At 41.5% G+C, this 22,463-nt stretch overlaps 2 protein-coding genes across 4 annotated transcripts in view; one reads left to right on the forward strand and one right to left on the reverse strand.

The window, feature by feature from the left end:
• LOC134357967 (SH3 domain-binding protein 5-like) overlaps positions 1-7,475 on the forward strand; it is a 75,239-nt gene extending 67,764 nt beyond the window's left edge. The window contains exons 8-9 of the mRNA XM_063069790.1: positions 3,567-3,818; positions 5,984-7,475. Coding sequence (XP_062925860.1) covers positions 3,567-3,818; positions 5,984-6,153 — 422 coding nt within the window. The 3' untranslated portion in view covers positions 6,154-7,475. The remainder of the gene's footprint in view (positions 1-3,566; positions 3,819-5,983) is intronic.
• A 1,088-nt stretch (positions 7,476-8,563) lies between these two features.
• Positions 8,564-22,463, reverse strand: part of capn7 (calpain 7) — a 77,784-nt gene continuing 63,884 nt past the window's right edge. Inside the window, exons 17-21 of one of the 3 annotated variants that reach the window (XM_063069786.1) lie at positions 20,059-20,204; positions 19,126-19,188; positions 17,646-17,776; positions 10,222-10,305; positions 8,566-9,508 (exon numbers count right to left, since the gene is read on the reverse strand). In XM_063069786.1, coding sequence (XP_062925856.1) covers positions 9,364-9,508; positions 10,222-10,305; positions 17,646-17,776; positions 19,126-19,188; positions 20,059-20,204 — 569 coding nt within the window. In that variant the 3' untranslated portion in view covers positions 8,566-9,363. Of the gene's footprint in view, positions 9,509-10,221; positions 10,306-17,645; positions 17,777-19,125; positions 19,189-20,058; positions 20,205-22,463 lie in introns of all 3 variants that reach the window. The other 2 variants (XM_063069788.1, XM_063069787.1) reach the window with 2 other exon arrangements.

The raw sequence follows: 22,463 nt of genomic DNA on the forward strand, positions 1-22,463 counted from the left end.
TGCCCTCCGGTCCTAGACTCACTCACTATAAGAAACATCCTTTCCACAACCACTTTCTAAAGACCCTTCCAATATTCAGTAGACTGCAGTACGATCCTCCCTTTTTCTTCTAAACTGCAGCGAGTACAGGACCAGAGCTGTCGAACGCTTCTCGTATGTTTCATTCTCCTCTGGACCCTTGCCAATGCCACCGCATCTGTTCTTGGAAAATGAGCCCAGATTTGCTCACAGTACTCCCAAATGCAGTCTGACCAATGTCTTATAAAGCATCAGCATTACATCTTTGCTTTTGTATTTTTGTCTTCTTGAAATGACTGTTAACATTTTGTTTGCTTTACTTGCCACCAATTCAGCCTGCAAGTTAACCTTTAGGGAATCCTGCACAAGGACTCCCAAGTCCCTCTGCATCTCTTAATTTTTTAATTTTTTTCCCTTTTAGAAAACAGTTCACACCTTTATTCCTTCTGCCAAAGTACATGACTGTGCACTTCCCTACATTATATTCCATCTACCAGTTCCTTGCCCATTCCTTCAATCTGTCTATGTCCTTCTGCAGACACCCTGCTTCCTCAATACCACCTGCCCCTCCACCTATTGTTGTATCATCATCAACAGATAATTCGACATCCAGACAGATAACGCCATATCTGTGGGGCTGAGGAGGGGGAAAAAGTATCATGACTGAATGGCAGAGCAGGCTCGATGGGCCAAATGACCTAATTCTGCTCCTATGTCTTATGGTCTTATACATAAGTAAGTAGAGATGGTAAAACCAAAGAATGCAGAATATATTGAAGCAGTATAGAGAAAGTGTAGTGTAGGTAGACAACTAAAGTCCAAAGTCACAATGAGGTGAATTGGGAGATCAAGATCTTCTTTTAGGTGTAGTTTGGTATCAAAAAGTAAAGGAACCTTTGGGAGACTGAGATCAAAATATGATTGATGTCAGCCTGCAGTTTGAAAGGGAGGAGATAAAGTCAGATGTATCATTATTATAGTGGAGTAAAGGGAATGGCAGAGACATGAGAGAGGAGCTGACCAAAGTTTATTGGAAGGGGACACCTGCAGGGATGATGGCAGAACAGCAAAAGCTGGGGTTTCTGGTGGCAATGTGCGTTGGCACGTGGCCAAGATGTTAAGGCATTTGTCTAGTGATCTGAAGGTCGCTAGTTCGAGCCTTGGCTGAGGCAGCGTGTTGTGTCCTTGAGCAAGGCACTTAACCACACATTGCTCTACGACGACACCAGTGCCAAGCTGTATGGGTCCTAATGCCCTTCCCTTGGACAAAATTGGTGGTGTGGAGAGGGGAGACTTGCAGCATGGGCAACTGCCGTTCTTCCATACAACCATGCCCAGGCCTGTGTCCTGGAAACCTTCCAAGGCGCAAATCCATGGTCTCACGAGACTAACAGATGCCTATTGAAGGTGCAGGATAGATACATCTGAAAGATGAATAAGTATTCTAAAGAGATGATGAGGCAACTGTGGCTGACATCATAAAAGTGAAAGAGAGGGCATATGATATAGTAAAAATTAATGGGAAGTTAGAGGATTGGGAAGCTTTTATAAATCAACCGAAAGCAATTGAAAAGCCATAAGGAGAAAAAAGATGAAATATGAATGTAAACTAGAAAATAATTTAAAAGAGGAAGAGTAAAAGAGAGGTGAGAGTGGATGTTGGAGAGGAGGTAATAGGGGACAAAGACATGGTGGACAAACTTAATAGGTCTTCACTGTGAGAAAAGCTAGCAGTACACCAGAAATCTGAGAGTGTCAGAGAGCAGAAGTGAGTGTGGTTGCTGTTACCAAAGAGAACGTGCTTGGGAATCTGAGAGGTCACCTGGACTACACCCTAGGGTTCTGATAGACATAGCTGAAGAGATTGTGGAGGCATTAGTAATCATCATTTAAGGATCACAAAATTCTGTAATGGCTCTGAAGGACTGGAAAATTGCAAATGTCATTCCAGTCTTTAAAAAGGGAGAGAGGCAGAAGAAGGGCAACTCTAGGGCAGTTAGCCTGATTTCAGTGGTTGGGAAGATCCATTTTTAAGGATGAGATTTCTGGATACTTGGAGGCACATGATAAAGTAGGCCAACTGGTTTCCTTAAGGGGAAAACTTGACAAATCTAATAGAATTCTTTGAGGAGATAACAGGCAGCCTTTTCTGGTTGGCTGCCAGTGACTAGTGGTGTTCCACAGGAGGCCGATGTTGTGACTGCTTCTTTTCACGTTATATGTCAATGATTTGAATGACAGAATTAATAGCTTTATGGCTAAGATTGTGGCTGATATGGAGATAGTGGAGGAGCAGGTAGTATTGAGGAAGCAGGGAGTTTGCAATATGACTCAGGCAGATTGGGAGAATGGGCAAAGAACTGGCAGATGAAATATAGGGGAGGGAACTGAACAGTCATGCACTTTGGTAGAAGGAATAAAGACATAGACTATTTTCTAAATGGAGAGAAAATTCAAAAATCAGGGGTGAAAGGGACTTGTGAGTCCTTGTGCAGAATTCCCTCAAGATTAACTTGCAGTTTGATTTGGTGGTAATGAAGGCAATTGAAATGTCGACATTCATTTTGAAAGGATTCGAATATAAGACCAAGGATGTAATGCAGAGGCTTTATAAGGAATTGGTCGGATTGCACTCGTAGTATTGTGAGCTTTTTTTCACCACTTTATCTAAGATGGTCCAGAGGAGATTCACAGGAATGATTCCAAGAATGAAAGGTTTAATGTATGAGGAATATTTGAAGGCTTTGGGCCTGTACTCGCTGGAGTTTAGAAGAATGGTGGAAAGGGGTACTTCATTGAAACCTATCTAATATTGAAAGGTGTGGATAGAGTGTATATGAATGGGATGTCTAGGACTATAGGCCACAGCCTCATGATAGAGGGGCGTACATTTAGTACAGAGATGAGGAGGAATTTCTTTAGCCAGAGGGCAGTGAATCTGTGCAATCCATTGCCGCAGACAGCTGTGGAGGCCAAGTCTTTGAGTATATTTAAAGTGGAGGATAATAGGTTCTTGATTTGTTCTTGATTTTTCAGGGTGTTGAAAGTTCTGGGAGAAAACCCAAGAATGGGGTCGAGAGGGTATATCAGCCATGATGGAATTGCATAGCAGACTGGACGGACCAAATGGCCTAATTCTTCTCCTCTGTTTTATTCTGGTCTTATTAGAGGGCCGTTCATTTCCTGGCATTGGGCCAAGTCCTTTATAACGGAAAAGGAAGCTTCTAAAGGATATGGGCATGTCCTCAAGTTGTGTCTACACATTCATTTCCTCACAGGAACAGTGCTGAATGGATCTACCCGTTAAATAGTTCAGATGACCTTTGAGGTCACACAATTAAGAAGTATTATACACCGAAATCAGAAACAGGAAAGTAGACATAAAGCCACTCACCTTTGGTGCTTTGGATCCCGCTATGTTACCTTGAATTAGAAATGTCTCTTGATTAATAAATTATGTTGTCCAGTCTAATGAAGCTAAATTTTGCTTAATGATGGATTTTTTTTTAGATGCCAATTGATTTTCAGTAATTACCTCTCTTTTGCAGTGACATCTGAGATATTTGATGATGACAATTGCAGTGACCCTGTGTCTGAAGATTCGGAGAGCCAGTCCGAGTCCAGTTTAAGCTCCTGCCCGACCAGCCCACTGGACCAGCCAAACCCATTCCCCACTATGACTCGCTCCCCCAGCCTGGAACTGTTGAGTCCGGAGTCTGACTGTGCGACAGGTTCTCCCATTCTGGGGCCTCGCAGTGAATGCAGTGGAGCTTCCTCCCCTGAATGTGAAGCTGAAAGAGGTCAGTGATGCTTGAGGATTTCTCTGGAAGAAAAAAAGTTTTCCGGGGATGGGATTATTGTGCTACTATATTTCATCCATTCACTTACTTTGGGAGGTGGGCTTGCTGGGAAGCTGAGAATTTAATGCCGAACCCTATGCGTCATGGGCAGTCCTGGTGAAGTTTGGTCCAATGAGCTTGCAGTTGGGGATTTAGTCCCAGAGATGATGAACAGTGCTCGTCTTGGAACAGCACCTGCAGGTGAAAATGCTTCTATGTGTACCCGACCTTCTCAGGGTTTGAGAGATGCTGCCAGAGTAGAGTGGGCATGAGATGATGCAGCCACTTCAGTGCAATATCCTGCTTCAGTAACAGTGAGGGAAGGTTAAAGGAGGCCTTTATCGTAAAGGACACTGAAAACTGGCCCAAATTCCCAGAGAGCTGGTGCATTAATGTCTATGGTGCACCACAGACCCCATCTCATGGGTGATGTCCCCTGCATGCTTCATGCCAATGTTTGAGGGCTCCATTACAGTCAGCCGTGCTTGGGAGCTGTCTTCACCCATCTGGTGATCCAAAGGTTGAGAAACTGTGATTACTTGAGTGTAGTTTTAGCTTATTTTGTCAGGGGGTAACTTGTTTACCAATTGATGTTTTGGCATTGCTGGCATTTTCCAGTATATGCTGAAAATCTTAAATAAAAGCAGAACCATTCAGCAGCTCAGTAAATATGTGTAGGAGAAGCAGTTGTTGTTTTCATGATGGTGGGTCTAAATTCAGTAACATTAACTCATTTTCTCATTCTATACCTGCTGTCTGAGCGGTTGAGTATTCCCAGCATTTTAAATTTTATATTTAATTTTAAATGGGACAATGTATAGGTAAAGGATAAGTAATGAGTATTGGGCCTCTGGGGAAACTCTTGCATTTGGATTAGGAAAGTGTAGATCTCCCCACTATTTCCTCTGTCTATCCCATCCCACTCTCCAGCTACTTCAGCTTTAGAATTCTAAGGTTCAATACATCAGAATCATGAATAAAGAGTCAGTCAGTCACATATCCATCATCCATTTCCAGTCGTCCAGCAGCAGGCTACCACAGCACATTCCTTGTTTTGGTTGCTTCTTCTCCCTTTCAGGTCTGCTTATGCTGCACCCAGCTTCTCCCGTTCAGGTCTGCTCGGGTTCCACCCGAACGATTGCCTTTCGGGACCGCCGCCACTCCAGCCTGGCTGGTCAGCGCCCGCCGCCCAGGTCCGGATCCCCCTGCTGCCCGCTACTTCCGTGCCCTTCACGTGGCTCACTCTCACTTTGCTTTGCTCTTCCAGCTTGTTCATACTTCACCCAAGCTGGTGCTCTGACTTGCCACCCCAAACACCTCTACATTTTGAGGTCCACTTCCAGTCACACTGCTGCAGATTACTGTTGCACTTTCCTTGGTCAGTTGCCCATCCTCTGTTAACCCCGGCCCCTGATTCACTCTTTACAGTCCACCGGCTGTTCATCCTTTCGGGTGCCGTTGAGTCTACCCAGCCTTAACCCTTTCAGGCCTGTTTAAACTATGCACTGCTCTCTCCCCTTCAGGTTCGCCTGAGCTGAACTTAAGCCATTGTCCTTTCAGGTCTGCTTAAACTCTGTCAGGCCTTCACCTTTTTAGGTCTGCAGCCTGTCCTGTCCGTTTTAGGTCCACCCGGCCAATTCCACACCCATTTTGCCAGATCCATTAAGGATCAGCCTGCTGGCCTTGCGGTTCTCCCTGATCCCTACTACCACTGTGTCCTATACCTGTTTACTCTTCTCTGCCTTCTTAGCTTCTTCTTGCTTCACCCAACCGGTTGTGCTGGCTTACCATTCACCACTTCACATTTCCCAGTCCACCTCTAATCACCTCGCAGCCGGGATCACTGCCACACACTTCGTGGTTAGTTGCCTCTTCCCTCTACCCATCCCGTTCCTGGTTCACAGAAACAAACTTAAGAGCACCAACTTTACTCTGATGTTAATCCTGATTGTGATAGAGAAGCATGTGTGTGAAAATAATGATATGATTAAATCCATTTTAGAACTGAGCCATGTTTATTTTTCCACAATAATTTATTCAGTGATCTATAAATGGTTTTATTGGCATTTATTGGAACGAAATTGAAGTTACTAATCGTCAATCAATGTTTTCTATCATTTGGACAGGGTGCAGGGCTGGTGTTGAAAAGAAGGACAAACTGATTAACCAACAAGCCATTGATGAGACTGCTCTGAAGATCAGAGTAACTCAAATTTCAGTCAAATGCACACATCCAAAGGAGAAACAAATTTCGGGAATAGAGGTCTGCAGTTTGGCTGGCTCCCCAACCTGTTAAATATGGTGTGAACCAGTATCTTAAACATGCCAGAAAACATCTGCCACCAACTTACTCATTCACAATCCAGGCCTTTTAATTGCTGTCTAACTACTTATTGAAAGGTTTCTTTGAAATGTGGTTGGTATGTCTAATTGAGATGAAAAGGAACCTTGGGGAAGTTTTTGGATTGAAAGACTTGGACATAGCAATTTGATTTCGGACGGGAGGCAAAGTAGCAGCAACTGCCTTGTGCTGGTGAAGTGGATTTGAAGATTGACTTTTTCTTTTGCTGCAATCGATGACCTATATGTACATGGCAGAGGAGGAACACTAATCGAGAGGCTATGCTTTGCTCCACTCGTATTGTGTGCAATATTTATATGTGCCACTTCATTGTGTCTCTCTTCACACGGAGACCTACTGTGTTCTTGTGTTGACAAGTGTGCTACTGCACTGAGGGTCTGCGGTGCATCTTTACAGCAGAGTTAGTTTCACACTGTGGAAAAACAGACCTGAAGCTACTGCTCCGGTTTCCTGTTGTTCAGAAAGACTTGCAATAAGAAAAAAAAACTACAGTGCTGAGGGTCCTTCACTTCCCGTGAATGGTGAGAGTTTAACAGGAGTGGAGCAACATGTTTACTATCTGGAAAGGTAGATCTGGCATTGTTAAATGTCTTTACTGTTCCATTATATCCTTGTAACCACGTGGAAGAAAACAAAAGATTTCTGGAGAAAGCTGGCCATTGATATTTGGCTTAGAAATTGTAGTGTTTTCACTGACAAGTTAAAGTTCTTTGTTGGCCATAAATCTGCATTAAACCAAGTACACTACAGGCACCGACAAGGTTCTGCTGCTGAGAAACGTCTGCCCGTGCAGTTGACAGAAAATATCACAGACTGGATGACAGCACTGGGAATCCAGATTGTAAAAAATAGCTCCCTGGGCTTTAGTTCGGGGAGAAGAGAGATCTGGTTTGCCAAAGGGATTTTATTTTTGACTTGCAAGTAAAGTAACCAACGAGAAAGCTTGCATGCCTTATATTTATGTTTAAAACATAATATACACAATAGATTGGTAATCATTAAGTACTATTTTGAGCATTAGTTTTTTTTGTACAATTCAGTATTGTAAAATTGTGTATAGTTCCACATTTTTAATATGGGTTCTGTCATTAAATATGCCTCATCATTCTAAATACATATATATAGTCACTACTGTGTTTGTGTTAATCCATCTCATATAGTAACAGTGACACTGAGCTATGACATTTTAATCTGAAGGTAACTTCAACTTGATTGCATTTTAAATCAACAAGTCTGTACAACTGAATGAACTATTTCCTTCATGCCAGTTTGGCAAGAATAAAAACAATGGATATGGAATAAGGACAAAAAAAATCTTGGATCTCCTAATGGACTATCATATTGGTTTTGGAAGCTTTTGAGTTGGGATTTGTCAATCATTTTGGTTTAACACAATATTTTGCATGTTAGGTTTAAAAAAAATCTTTCCATTAGGAACACGGCTACCAGCAATAACTGTTCCATATTTAGCACAACAGAGGTTTCAGAGTTTTAAAAATGCATGTTATTTGAGTTTTAAAATAGCTGACTTTTGTTCTAAATTGCAAAATCTCATTCTTAATAAATGAAGCACTAGATATTTAAAAAGTGCCCCACTGTATTACCATAAGACTGGAGCAGAATTAGTCCACTTGGCCCATCAAGTCTGGTCACCATGGCTGATTTATTATCCCTCTCAACTTCATTTTCTTATCTCCTCCTCTTAATCTTTGACGCCCTTACTAATTAAGAACCTGTCAACCTCCGCTTTAAATATATTCAATGACTAGGCCTCTACAGCCATTGGTGGCAATGAATCCCACAGATTCACCACCCTCTGGCTCAAGAAATTCCTCCTCATCTGTTCTGAAGGGATGTCCTTCTATGCGGAGGCTGTGCCATCTGTTCCTTGACTCACCCACTACGGAAACATCCTCTCCACATCAACTCTATCTAGGCCTTTCAATAATCGATAAGTTTCAGTGAGATCACTCCCTCATTCTTCTAAACTCCAGCAAGTACAGGCCCAGAGCCATCACAGGCTCCTCATATGTTAACCCTTTCATTCCCAGAATCATTCCCGTGAACCTCCTCTGGACACTCTGCAATCTTGTGGTGAGAAATTAGCTGTTATATTTCTTCCAGTGCAAATGCAACAAATTTTAAGATGACTGTAAATTGTCACCAACGTCTCAAAACCTTGAAAGGTGCTATATAATCTAAGTGGCTTTTGTTCTCATCATGCTCTCTTTAATGGAGCCAGGAGCCTGGGTGACACAAATTGTAACTGAACATTACCAACCCTTTGGAAGTAGGCATGAACAACTTCACACAATTGAACAATCATGACAAAATATTGATTTTTATTCTACATAATCCAAGATGCGCAGACACTTCAGAGGAATTTGTAAAGTTTTTGTCTTCGAAGTAAACTTATAAAGAAAATTTCTGCTTTCTCACAATCCAATGTCGGAAAACATAACTTTCCAGTTCTTATTTAGTGAAGTACTAAATAAAAATAGATAAAAATATATAATCTACAATAGAAATATGAATGAACAATTGCTAGACCAGTATTCACCCTTTTTAAAATGAAAAAAATTTAACATATTACAAATGTTAACTGGTCTTTGGTTTATTATACATTGCACAGTTCCCTTAGATGTGAAGTACTTTCAGTAACTTTGATGGATGGCTTTCATGTAGTTTAAAGGCTCCCAAACAATTCTTGTCTCATACCATCAGTAAAGACTAACACAAGTTGTATCAGAGCTTTATAGTGTAAAATACAACTCACTACCATCTCAAACCTGGGCAGGAATAGCCACAAATGAGATTCCCGTAGAGTCCAGTTATATTCTACAGCCAAAATTATACATGAATTGATTTATGTAAAAATATAAAATACAGTTAAGGGCTCCTTCATTTAAAAAGTATACAAGAAATCCAATCACAAGTGGAATTTCTTCCTTGTCATTGAACTAACTTTGCATATCATGCTTGACTTTCAGTGAAAGAATAGAAAGATTGTGCAGAGTCTCTGATAAATTCTGCAAAATGAATAAATTCCGATTGGTGCCTCAGAAAAGTACTTTTAAAAAATAACTAGGATATACATTATTTGACAAATTTTAAGTGTAAAGGTGATCAAACCAAGCTCTTGGCTCACTGTAATTGAGTAATCTTGAGTGGGATAGTACTGTGGAAATCTAAGAAGAAAGGGCCTTCCTGATGAGGAAGGAAGGTAGTAGGGATGATGTTGTAAACTCCGGCAGATACACGCTCTATTTCTGAATAGCAAAACCCACACCTGCAACAGAAGAAATGCACATGTTAATGCCTACAGGTTGCGCAGACTGTACAAACTGGCTAATTTATACAATGCCTCAGCACAATAAGCTTTAGCCAAAATTGTTGTCTAGAGAAGATAGAAGCCAACTTATGAATGAAATTTCAAGAAGGAATATGATACTCTCCAGATAATCTGATTGACGGATAGCAGCTGAAGAATGTACTAGCCTTACACTCTTTGAAGTAGTGTGCTGGAATATTTTACATACATGCAAAGTCAATACATTTTGGTTTAATTTCTCATCCAAAAGTCACCGTGCATACAGTATTGCCTCAGCACCGCACATGGATTAGTAACGTGGCTATTGTACTCGTGACTTTGGAATGCCTTAAATTGATTCCAGGATTGAACAGCTTGTCATATGAAGAGCATTTGATGTCTCTGGGCCTGTATTCACTGGAATTCAGAAGAATGAGGGGTGACCGGATTGAAGCCTATTGAATGATGATACAGAAATGGACTGATATGAAGAATGAACTCTTTTGCAAAAGTAAAGGCAATATCTGTAAATCAGCATGGGATGAGCTGCGACAAAAACACAGGCCTCTGCAACTCATGAAGGAATACCTGTAAGAATAATTGTTTTTTAAATCTTAATTTAAGTATTTCAGGAACTATGGAAGCAACTACCATCATTGGATGTGATATTAATAAAAAGCACACAACTATACCTATAATCTCCACTGGTCTTTTTATGGAATTCATTATCTCCGGTTGTTGAGACAGTTACTATTTCAAAACCAACACTGTACTGCCTGCAAAAAAACTCAGGAAAAATACAAATGAGCATTAAAAATAGTACTTACTTCAACAACTGTATTTATGATTATAATCTTAGCCTCTCCCATACACACACACACACACACACACAGTAGCTAGGGTGCCCAAGACTTTTTGCACAGTATTGTATTTATCCTGTTCAGCTCAGAGACACCAGGCAAAGTCATACGATTCCAAACTATTGGCTTATTGGTCATTACAAAACGTCTTGCTGGTGCTTCCTGCTCCCTCCCCTCCCCCTTCCCATTTTCCCAACTATGAACTCCCTCTCTGCCCCCTTCCCACTTTATCAGGATATACCTACTAAATATTCGCCGTGGTGTTTTGCTGCTGTAGCTCGCCCACTTCAAGGTTCGACGTGCTGAATGTTCATTTGATTCCAAACAAACAATCAGTTTATTGATCATTATAGAATGTCTCTCTGGTGCTTCCCATTCCCCACTCCATCACCTCTCCCTTCCCCTTTTCCCAATCATACTTCCCCTGCCCCCTTCCCACTCTCAGGCCACAACAGAGACCCATATCAGAATCAGGTTTATCATTACTCACATATGTCACAAAGTACGTTTTTCTTCCTAAAATTACTACAGTACTGTGCAAGTGTCTTAGGCACCCTGGCTGTACACATGTGCTTAAGACTTTTGTACAGTTGGATAGAGAGCTAAAGCAAGGGCCTGCGAGGAACCTTCTGTATGAATTAACATGGGTCAAATCAGTGTCCCCGTTTTCAACTCTTGATCTCACACCATATCCGTCGTACGCCAAGTATTGCCCATAGGATACATACTTTTGCACTTATTTCTTCAGTAGACCATTGTTAGCAATGTAGAGATTTAGTGGTTGATGCATATCCAACCTATCTGCTTTCCTTATTTTCAATGTCTACTCCTCCAGAATAAAGTTATTTTCATAAATATTGTACAGAAAGTAGAGCATTAACAGCCCGGGAAAGGCAGATCACCGCACGATTTATGGCGTTTCACATCCTAAAGTAGCAATAGAATAAAGTACAATATTTTGTGATGGGAAACTTTCTATCCAGAAGATATTCCCAATAAAATAGATATTTTTGCACGGCTGTATGGGTCCCAAAGAAAATTTCCTGAGTTATTATTGCCTGTACTGGGAACAAACTGCTGCTCTAAGAACAGATGGAGAAGTGAGTCAGTTTACGAAAATCAAGAGAGGCGTTAGACAAGGGCGTGTTTTCTCCCCGATTTATTTAATGTGTACTGTGAAACAATATTACAAAAAATAAGAGACATCTTGGGAATCAAAGTTGGCGGTGAAAACATCAATAATTTCAGATATGCAGATGACACTGTGTTAATTGCAAGTACGGAGGAAGAACTACAAAACTTAATTAATATAATTGTTGAAGAAAGTGCAAAAATGGGTCTATCAAATGCAAAAAGACCATGTATGGTGATATCCAAAAAAAAGGAGAATCCTATCTGCAGGCTGAGAATAAATAGGGAAGACATAAAACAAGTAAAGAACCTTTGCTACCTAGGAAGCTGGGTGACATCAGGTGGCAGGCGCGACATGGACATCAAAAGAAGACTAGGGATGGCAAAAGACACCTTTACGTGAATGAAGAGTATACTGACCAACACTAAACTAGGCATGACAACCCGCCTCAGAGTACTGAAATGTTATGTTTATCCAGTTATGTTATATGGCTCAGAATGTTGGACAATATCTAGTAACATGAGGAAACGAATTGTAGCAGCAGAGATGTGGTTTTTGGGGGGGATGCAAAGGATATCATGGATGAAACGAATATCTAATGAGGATGTCATGAACAGAGCAAACACAAAAAGAGAAATAATGTGTGAGATCACGAAAAGGGAACGTAACTTCATTGGACATGTGATTAGGAAAGAGGAGTTAGAATGCACGGTAATTATGGGAAAGATTGAAGGGAAGAAAGCAAGAGGAAGACAAAGACAAATGATGACAGAGACAGCAGCCAGACAACTGGAACTGAATACCAATGAACTGATCCGCTTGACCTGAAACAGAAGTGTGTGGGCCATGGCACAGGAGTGTGTGGGCCATGGCAGTCAAAGCTCAAACTGGGCGTGGCACCTGATGATGATGATTATTGCCTGTGCTATGCGACAGCGAGTATAGGAATAGAATGAGGTAGAGGATAAATGTGTGGCTGAGGGATTGGAGTAGGGGGCAGGGATTCAGATTTCTGGATCATGGGGACCTCTTTTGGGGCAGGAGTGACCTATACAAAAAGGTTGGGTTGCACTTGAATCTCAGGGGGACCAATATCCTGGCAGGGAGGTTTGCTAAGGCTATTGGGGAGAGTTTATTTTATTTTTTTCTTAAATTTTATTTTTATTTGGATAAGGAATTCACAAGTATCATGTACTTTTTCCACACTTATAACCTTTTCCATTTTTTTGGCTATTGGGGAGAGTTTAAACTAGAACTGCTGGGGGGTAGGAACCGAACTGAAGAGCTGGAAGAAGAGGCGGTTGACTCACAAATCGAGAAAACTTGTGGGTAGTGTGAGAGGGAGGATAGGCAGGTGATAGAGAAGGGATACACTCAGTCTGATGGTTTGAGATGTGTCTATTTTAATGCAAGGAGTATCATGAACAAAGCCGATGAGCTTAGAGGGTGGATCTGTACTTGGGGCTATGATATTGTGGCCATTACAGAGACTTGGATGGCTCAGGGGCGGGAATGGTTATTTAGAGTGCCAGACTTCAGAAGTTTCAGAGAAAGAGGCAAAAGAGGTGGGGGGGTGTGGCACTGCTGATCAGAGATAGTGTCACGGCTGCAGAAAGGAGGAAGTCAAGGAGGGATTGTCTACTGAGTCTCTGTGGGTGGAAGTTAGGAACAGGAAGGGGTCAATAATTTCTACTGGCTGTTTTTTTAAATAGACCACCTAATAGTAACAGGGAAATCAAGGAGCAGATAGGGAAGCAGATTCTGGAAAGATGCAATAACAACAGGGTTGTCGTGGTGGGAGATTTTAATTTCCCCAATATTCATTGGCATCTCCCTAGAGCAAGAGGTTTAGATGGGGTGGAGTTTGTTAGGTGTGTTCAATAAGGTTTCCTGACACAATATGTAGATCAGCCTACAAGAGGAGAGGCTGTACTTCATCTGGTATTGGGAAATGAACCTGGTCAGGTGTCAGGTCGCTCAGTGGGAGAGCATTTTGGAGATAGTGATCACAATTCTATCTCCTTTAGCATAGCATTGGAGAGGGATAGGAACAGACAAGTTAGGAAAGCATTTAAATGGAGTAAGGGGAGATACGAAGCTATCAGGCAGGAACTTGAGAGCATAAATTGGGAACAGATGTTCCTGGAAATGTATAGAAATGTGGCAAATGCTCAGGGGATATTTGCGTGGCATTCTGCATAGGTACGTTCCAATGAGACAGGGAAAGGATGATAGGGTACGGGAACCGTGGTGTACAAAGACTGTTGAATATCTAGTCAAGAAGAAAAGCTTATGAAAGGTTAAAAAAACTAGGTAATGATAGAAATCTAGAAAATGATAAAGGCTAGCAGGAAGGAGCTTAAGAAATAAATTAGGAGAGCCAGAAGGGGTCATGAAAAGGCCTTGGCAAGCAGGATTATGGAAAACCCCAAGGCATTCTACAAGTATGTGAAGAGCAAGAGGATAAGACATGAGAGAATAGGACCTATCAAGTGTGACAGTGGAAAAGTGTGTATGGAACCGGAGCAGATAGCAGAGGTACTTAATGAATACTTTGCTTCAATATTCACTACAGAAAAGGACCTTCACAATTGTAGGGATGACTTACAGCAGATTGAAAAGCTTGAGCATATAGACATTAAGAAAGAAGGTGAGCAGGAGCTTTTGGAAAGCACCAAGATGGATAAGTCACAGGGACTGGACAAGATATACCCCAGGCTACTGTGGAAGGCGAGGGAAGAGATTGCTGAGCATCTGGCGATGATCTTTGCATCAATAGGGACAGGAGAAGTTCTGGAGTACTGGAGGGTTGCAGATATTGTTCCCTTATTCAAGAAAGGGAGTAGAGATAGCCCAGGAAATTATAGACCAGAGAGTCTTACTTCAGCAGTTGGTAAGTTGATGAAGAAGATCCTGACAGGCAGGATTATGAACATTTTGGAGAGGCATAATATGAATAAGAATGGTCAGCATGGCTTTGTCAAAGGCAGGTCGTGCCTACGAGCCTGATTGAATTTTTTGAGGATGTGACTAAACACATTGATGAAGATAGAGCAGTAGATGTAGTGCATATGGATTTCAGCAAGGCATTTGACAAGGTACCCCATGCAAGGCTTATTGAGAAAGTAAGGAGGCATGTAAGGTCGGCTGGTGGCACAGTGAGATCAGTGCCAGGCTCAAGAACGGAGGTTCCCGAGTTCGATCGGGTGACAGACCGCCCCCGTGCGTGCTCTCCATCCGCGCCGGGTTGATGTCGAGCTCGCAACTCGGCCTCGTAAAATAACACTGTGAAATGTCTGTGTGAGGAGTGGCGCCCCACACAGCCTTTCGAACTGCGCCTTGTAAGGCATGAAAATGCCCAACGCTGGCCTCCCAGGTCTGAGTCAACTGCATCATAAGGGGGCCTTGCTTTGTGGATCCAGAATTGGCTTGCCCACAGAAGGCAAAGAGTATTTGTAGGCAGGTCACATCCTGCATGGAGGTCGGTCACCAGTGGTGTTTCTCAGGGATCTGTTCTGGGACCCCTTCTCGTCACGATTTTTATAAATGACCTGGATGAGGAAGTGGAGGGATGGGTTCGTAAATATGCTGATGACACAGAGGTTGGGGGTGTTGTGGATAGTGTGGAGGGCTGTCAGAGGTAACAGCGGGACATCAATAGGATGCAAAACTGGGCAGAGAAGTGGCAGATGGAGTTCAACCCGGTTAAGTGTGAGGTGGTTCATTTTGTTGTAGGTCAAATATGATGACAGAATATAGTACTAATGGTAAGACTTTTGGTGGTGTGGAGGATCAGAGGGATCTAGGGGTCCGTGGTCATAGGGCACTCAAAGCTGCTGCGCAGGTTGACTGTATGGTTAAGAAGGTATACAGTGTATTGGCCTTCATCAATCATGGGACTGACTTTAGGAGCCGAGAGGTAACGTTGCAGCTATATAGGACCCTGGTCAGACCCCACTTGGAGTACTGTGCTCGGTTCTGGTCACCTCACTACAGGAAGTTTGTGGAAACTGTAGAAACAGTGCAGAGGAGATTTACAAGGATGTTGCCTAGAACGGGGAGCATGCCTTATGAGAATAGGTTGAGTGAACTTGGCCTTTCTTCCTTGGAGTGACAGAGAATGAGAGGTGAGCTGATAGAGGTGTATAAGATGATGAGAGGCACTGATCGTGTGGATAGTCAGAGGCTTTTTCCCAGAGCTGAAATGGCTAACACAAGAGGGCACAGTTTTAAGGTGCTTGGACAGAGGGGATATCAGGGGTAAGTTGGTTTTTTTAAAACACAGAGTGGTGAGTGTGTGGAATGGGCTGCCGGCGACTGTGATGGAGGCAGATACAATAGGGTCTTTTAAGAGTCTCCTGGATAGCTACATGGAGCTTAGAAAAACAGAGGGCTATGGGCAACCCTAGGTAATTTCTAAAGTAAGTACATGTTTGGCACAGCATTGTGGGCCGAAGAGCCTGTAATGTGCTGTAGGTTTTATATGTTTCTATTTGTATATTGGACACTTTGACAATTTCTGACAAAGCAGCTCTTCAGGATAGAGAAGACTGCAAAATGAGCTCACTGAGATCTGTAAGATTACTCAGGGGTTTCAAATGTCTTTGCCAGAAACATAAGAACACTATTAAAATTGAAGTAAACAACATAAAAAAAAAGAGTAAACCCTTAAAAAAAAATCAATGAGATTAGACCAATAAGAAGTAACTGAAATGTAGTTTGTCTCTTTTGCTGATTATTCATAGCCCTGTAATCCCCATTAAAGCCAGAAAAGAGAGTTTCCCAGTTGGATGCCAGAGATCCTCAGCAAGACAGAGGTTTGCTGCTGAATTCCATGTAATTGTGGACGTTCTGGACTTAATGTTGGTTTACACAGCTAAAGGTTGATGGTTCCACTGGGAACCAGTGTCAATTAGCTAATGAGGGCCAACTCACTGTAACATAGAGTCACGGAAACAGGCCCTTTGGTCTGTGGTCCACGCTGACCACAGCATCCTTCCTTCCTGTGTCTCCCTCCTCACTAAGCCCAGTTGCCCACATTTGACCCATAAACCTCCATGCCTCTTAAATGCTGCATCTATATCTGCCTCAACCACTTCTTCTGGCAACTCATTCAAGGTACACACCCCTTTGCATAAAGGTTATCTCTCAGGCCTGGTTAAATCTCTTCTGTTATCTATCTACGATGCCACCTCTCATTGTCCTGCACTTCAGGGAATAAAGGGTCAGAATGGCCAACCTTTCCCTAAACTCAGGCCCTTGAGTTCAGGCAGCATCCTTGAAAATCTCTTCTGCACCTTCTTCAGCTTAACAATATCTTGCCCATACCAAGGTGACCAAAACTGTACACGATATCCCAAGTGGAGCCTCACCAGTGACTTATATAACTGCAATATAATGTCCCTGCTCCTAAATTTGATGCCTTGACTGATGAAGCCTGTTAAACACCTTCTTCACTTGTGTGGCCACTTTCAACAAACTGTGCACTTATACTCCAGGTACCCCTGTTCCACAACAATGCAATTCACTGTAAAAGTCCTACAATCTGTTCAAGTTCTACAAGTCCTACAATTTTCAACTTTGAAAAGGAAAGCGGAGTACTCTAACGTTTCCCTCCAAGACCACAAACCTGTCATGGGGTTTGGAGGCTTGTGTGCCTCAAAGACCCGGAGAGTTATGTTAGCTGGAGTCAGGCTCTTGGTAGGGTCACCCATACAAACAGGTCAAAGAGTGAAGGCCAGACTAAGAGTGGTCCACTGGTTCTCCAGGTTTGGGGGTTCAGCTCAGGGCTAACAACACTGATTGGTAGAACGAAATTGTTACAGAAACAGCAAGAATGATGAAGAATCCTTCTACATCTGAATGCTACGGTATTCCTGAGTCTCCACCCAACTTGTATGACTGATAGTCGTGAAAACCAAGCTACTGACATGTTGAAGAAAGCCCTGAATACCGCCCGCTATGGAGGAGCTTCATTGTTGCTCTAAACACCAGGGGCATAACAGGCAGTAGAGACTCCAATGCTTTAATAACATATCAAACAGGAGTACTTCCTGCCATGGAAATAAACAAATAAAATAAACAGTTATTCTTGAATTCCAGGTTATTTTTGTTCTTTACTGACCTGGGGCCCCGCAGTTCAATCAACAACGGCCCTGTTTTCTCTGCAGTGATCTGGTAAATTGGATTCATTTTGTAAGTGTCTCTGTAATTTCCGCATCCGCCTGCAGACTGACCTTTCCACTGGCCGTTAACCTGTCACAATCACAAACACACAGTTAAAAAAAAACAAATTTAGAGACACACGTGCAAATGCTGGAACTTGGGGCAACACACAAAATGCTGGAGGAACTCAGTGGGCAGGCAATATCTATGGAGGGAAATGGACAATCATTTTGGGCTGAGACCCTTCACCTGGACTGAAGACTGTCCATTTCTCTCCGTAGATGCTGCTTGACCTACTGAGTCCCTGCACACTTTGTGTTGCAGTAAAGAAAATATTACTTCTGGTTACAGAATTTCAAGATCAGGCACTAAACTGTTTGCTACAGTGGGAAACGTAGATGAGGAACACAACACTTATTGGTTCAAGGATGTTCTGTCATTCAAAGCTGTTTGACTAAATTTATACACCTTTCATTATCCTGAACATCTCCAGTTAACAAAATTCTGCTAACCACAGATGTAAAGTTAATGGATGGATCTTGAAAACCAGTGAAATACTTTCATCTTAATAGCCCTGCCATTATCAGGATCAACAGTTTTTTCAAACACCAGGACCGCCAGAATATCACTGGCTAATGTTTATCATGGGATTGGTGAAAAAATTGCTTTAACAAAATACAGAAAACATTAGCCCACACTGACAAGGGCACATTCACAAATCTGCATTAATAATAAAGGCACTGAAGCTACAAAACGGGAACGTGTCACTTGCCCAACCAGAACATGCTGACAGGAGCAAAAAATTGCAGATGCAGAAGTCCGAAACAACTGCAGAAAATGCCAGATGCACTCAAGTAAATCAGGCTGTATACGTGTGGAAAGAGAAACTGAGTCAACTTTTCAGGTCAATGACCCTAAATCAGATGATACCGTCACTAGTGCCCATCTGCTCTATTAGCAGATAATCCTGAGAGTTCTAACAAAGAATCGTACAGAAAACAAAACCCTTCCTTCCTATTTTTGATATTGACTAACAAATAAAATTCTGTGGAGGAATGGGATGGATAACATAGTTCATTCAAAGAAGCTGCACTAGCACAAGAATCTGCTACCCAGATTCACTACTGTGCTGTCTGGGTGCCGCTTATTTTAGACGGCCAGGGAATGTTAAGTAGAGTTATTGATGAAACTCAAACATGAGAGCATCTAATGGAATGCTTACGGTGATCTATCAACACTTTCTACTTCTATGAACCGAAGATTTACTTCATAAAACTTTTATTCAAAATTATAGGCAGACATCCCTTCTGTGGATAACAGATCATCTTAATTCAATGTATATCATCACTAATCGTAAGTGTACTTAAATATACCTGAGATTTTTATAGATATGCAAGCAGCTTTTAATTTATTCTATCTTGGCAGAAAAAAATACTCACCCGCTTATTGTGTGTGTAAGGGAATGGGATCTTAGAAAATGTAAACTTGCACATGGAATATACCTGTAGGAAAGAATTGAAATCCTGTGATTGATAACACAATGTTTATCTTTGATGTAAAACACAGCATGCTGAGTAACTTGTTCAGAATTGTGAAAGAGGAAGATTGAGCAAGGCTTAGATAGGACAGATACTTTATTGATTACAAAGGAAATTACAGGGTCAATGTAGCATTACAAGCTCACAGATATACAATATTAGAAGTAAGAAGAATATCTAAATAAAAAGCAACTTAACTTAAATAGTCTAACAAGAGGGGGCCATCACTTCCCTGGCTATAGATTGACTCATTACAGAGCCTTATACCAAGGGTAAGAATAACCTCATACCCTCGGCCATAAGGCTCCATGAGTCAATCTATAGCTTAACAAGATACTTTGAATTCTGTGCTCATGAATCACAGTTTAGGGAAAATGTTCATCACCTTTTCTTAAAGTTTTACTTCCCCCTGCACCCCCCCCCACCAAATTGTCATCTTATTCTTCAACTTGTTTCCCTTCTGAAAGCATCAACTTATTATTCTGGTCTGGGAGCAATAGTGGCTTGGGTTCGCCATCAATGTTCGGCAGTGAACTATTCAAACTCCCCGTAAGTAGCCATTCACCCTTGTATAGCTTTTTCACGACGACATGTCCAAAACTTGTTAATTGTGCATCCAGTAGATGCTGACCCTAATCACAAGAGATCCAAACATGAAAGTTATACTGACACTACAACTTTGAGGGAACGCTGCACTGCAGTGTTGCTTATTAGGTTTGGTACCACGACAAATGCAGGAATCAGCTTAAACGTATCAAGCACAGTGTCAAATTTCACGGAAACCCTATTTTTATCTTTTAGCTGATGACAATAATGAGGCAATAATATGCTTACCCTGATTGTGTAATGGATGGTGTTCTGTTTTTCATACTGAGATACCACTAAAGTAAACGTATTTGTCCCTGGTGTGGTCAGCTTGATCTTGGTCAGATAATGAGGGCTGTTTATTCGAATCCCATCAATGAATGGAGGAGGATCATCTACATGAGATTCGAAAATAAATTTATCAGACTTGCTTAGACTTGCAGACCACAGGTAGCTAAAAATAATACTCAATACACAAAAAAACTGTAGGAACTCAGTGGGGCAAGGCAGCGTTTATGGAGGGAAATGGACCCTCGTTGTTTGAGGTCAAGAACCTTCATTCAAGACTGCTTGCTGTCAATTTTCAGTGCACAAGTGTAAAGGAGAACAAAATGATTGTTACTCTAGATCTGATGTAGCACACCAACCATTTTGTTCATCTGCAGTGAAAGAAAGAAGGGAGGTAATCAGATAAAGAGAGGGAATGGAGCAGCTCTTTACACTAGCTATCTCCCCCTTTCAGTTCAGATGTAGGGTCTCAACCCAAAACACTGACTGTCTGTTCCTTCCATAGATGCTGCCTGACCCTTTGAACTCCTCCAGCATCTTGTTTGCAAACTTTACATGTCTGATAACACCAACAGGAACGTGCATCCCTGTGGGAGCCATCTGAATACAGAGAGATAAAGTGGCATCAGAACACAAGTGAAAATTTGGAGATTATTCCGATGCTTATTTATTATTTAGTAAGCTGGAATATTAAAGCTTCGTTAAGGTTTTAAACAATTAAAATTACATGGACTTATAAAGATAGAATCTGCATAGAGTTCCAAGGCGGCATGGTAGTGTAGTGGTTAGCACAATGCTTTACAGTGCAGGCGACCCAAATTCGATTCCCACTGCTGCCTGCAAGGAGATTGTACGTTCTCCCCGTGGGTTTCCTCTGGGTGCTCTGATCTCCTCCCACAGTCTAAAGACGTACCAGTTCTAAAGACGTACCAGTTGGTAGGTTAATTGGTCATTGTAAATTGTCCTGTGATTAGGCAAGGATTAAATCGGGGTTCTGCTGGGTGGCGCGGCTCAAATTATTCCATGCTCTATCTCAATAAATAAATTTCCACACATCAGTATTTTGGAACAAAATTTGTGTCTATAGTTTTGATGTGCCACTTAAAAGAGTTTAAATCCATTTCTAATAATTTCCTCAGCTCTCAGTTACCGTAAAGGAGTCTTTGGGGAGATTTTTCATGTCAATGGCAGAATGTTATTAGGAAGTTTACAACACTGCATCAACAATGCATTTATGTTGCACACCTATTAAAGTTTACCAGTCCAAAAGCAGAATGAGCTACTTCTCTGTGTCTTGTCAGCTTTCAATAGGGGAAGTATACCATCAAAAACAAAAAAAAAATGAAATTTCCAAATTTGGAACTCTGAACCAACTAGCTGCAAAAACTTATGTTTCGTACAGCACTTAGGAAAATGCAGTGAATTAACTGATACCATAACATCTGACAACATGTTCAAGAGGCGATGCTTGAGATAGAAGCTTGTCACTGACTCCATTCTCTTCCTTAACCACCAGTGCTGGTTGAACTGAACTTCCAGTTCCACCCTGTTGGATAAACTTCCCATTTTAACTTTCATCATTCAATTCCGTCTTAAGCTTAGCATGTTTTGACTCTAATCTTACCTAGTCTACAACACCGAAATTTGCGTACTTCCTCAAATTTAAAATCTGAGGAAAATTTCTTCCCTGCTCCACCAGTACCCATACCTTTAGTAGGTATCGTGTGCTTGAAATTCCTTCCATGCCCTTTCCCTCCTTTATATTTGTTAAAACTTGCATCTTTTGATATAGTTCTTCATCTTCTGTCCTAATATCTTACAGATTTTTATGTCAAAATTTTAAAACACTTTTTCCATCATGATATACTTATAAGATTATACTGACTTAAATACAGGTCTTGCTATTCTTTTGGTTATCTCACTATGTGGAAAACAACTGCAAAACCAAGTTTTGGCTCCAAAACCATTTCTGCTTTAAATCTTGAAAAACAACCCAAATAGAACGTTTCTGCTGTTGTTGACAAAAATATGTGAATGATTCATCATTAAATCAGTTTACAAAATGTTCTACTTTGCAAATATACTACACAGTGCATTCATTTTATTTAAACTTTGATTGAACATCTTTGATTTTACATTTATGGCCTTTAGTGTTCAATTAGGTCTTCACTATCCATTTCTAGTTCCACTTGATCTGAAGGTTTAACCTGGTCTCAGTTCTCCAGGTGCCAACAATGAGAAATCAAGAAAATTTTTTGGGATCTCATTCATCCTTCTTGCCCATCTTTCACCATACTTCTCCCCACCCCACAAAGCTTGCTTTGTTGGAATGTCAGGCATTTCTGCTTTGACTAATGAACTCAGTG

This window comes from Mobula hypostoma, chromosome 17 (assembly GCF_963921235.1).
Source record: "Mobula hypostoma chromosome 17, sMobHyp1.1, whole genome shotgun sequence".
Classification (NCBI taxonomy): domain Eukaryota; kingdom Metazoa; phylum Chordata; class Chondrichthyes; order Myliobatiformes; family Myliobatidae; genus Mobula; species Mobula hypostoma.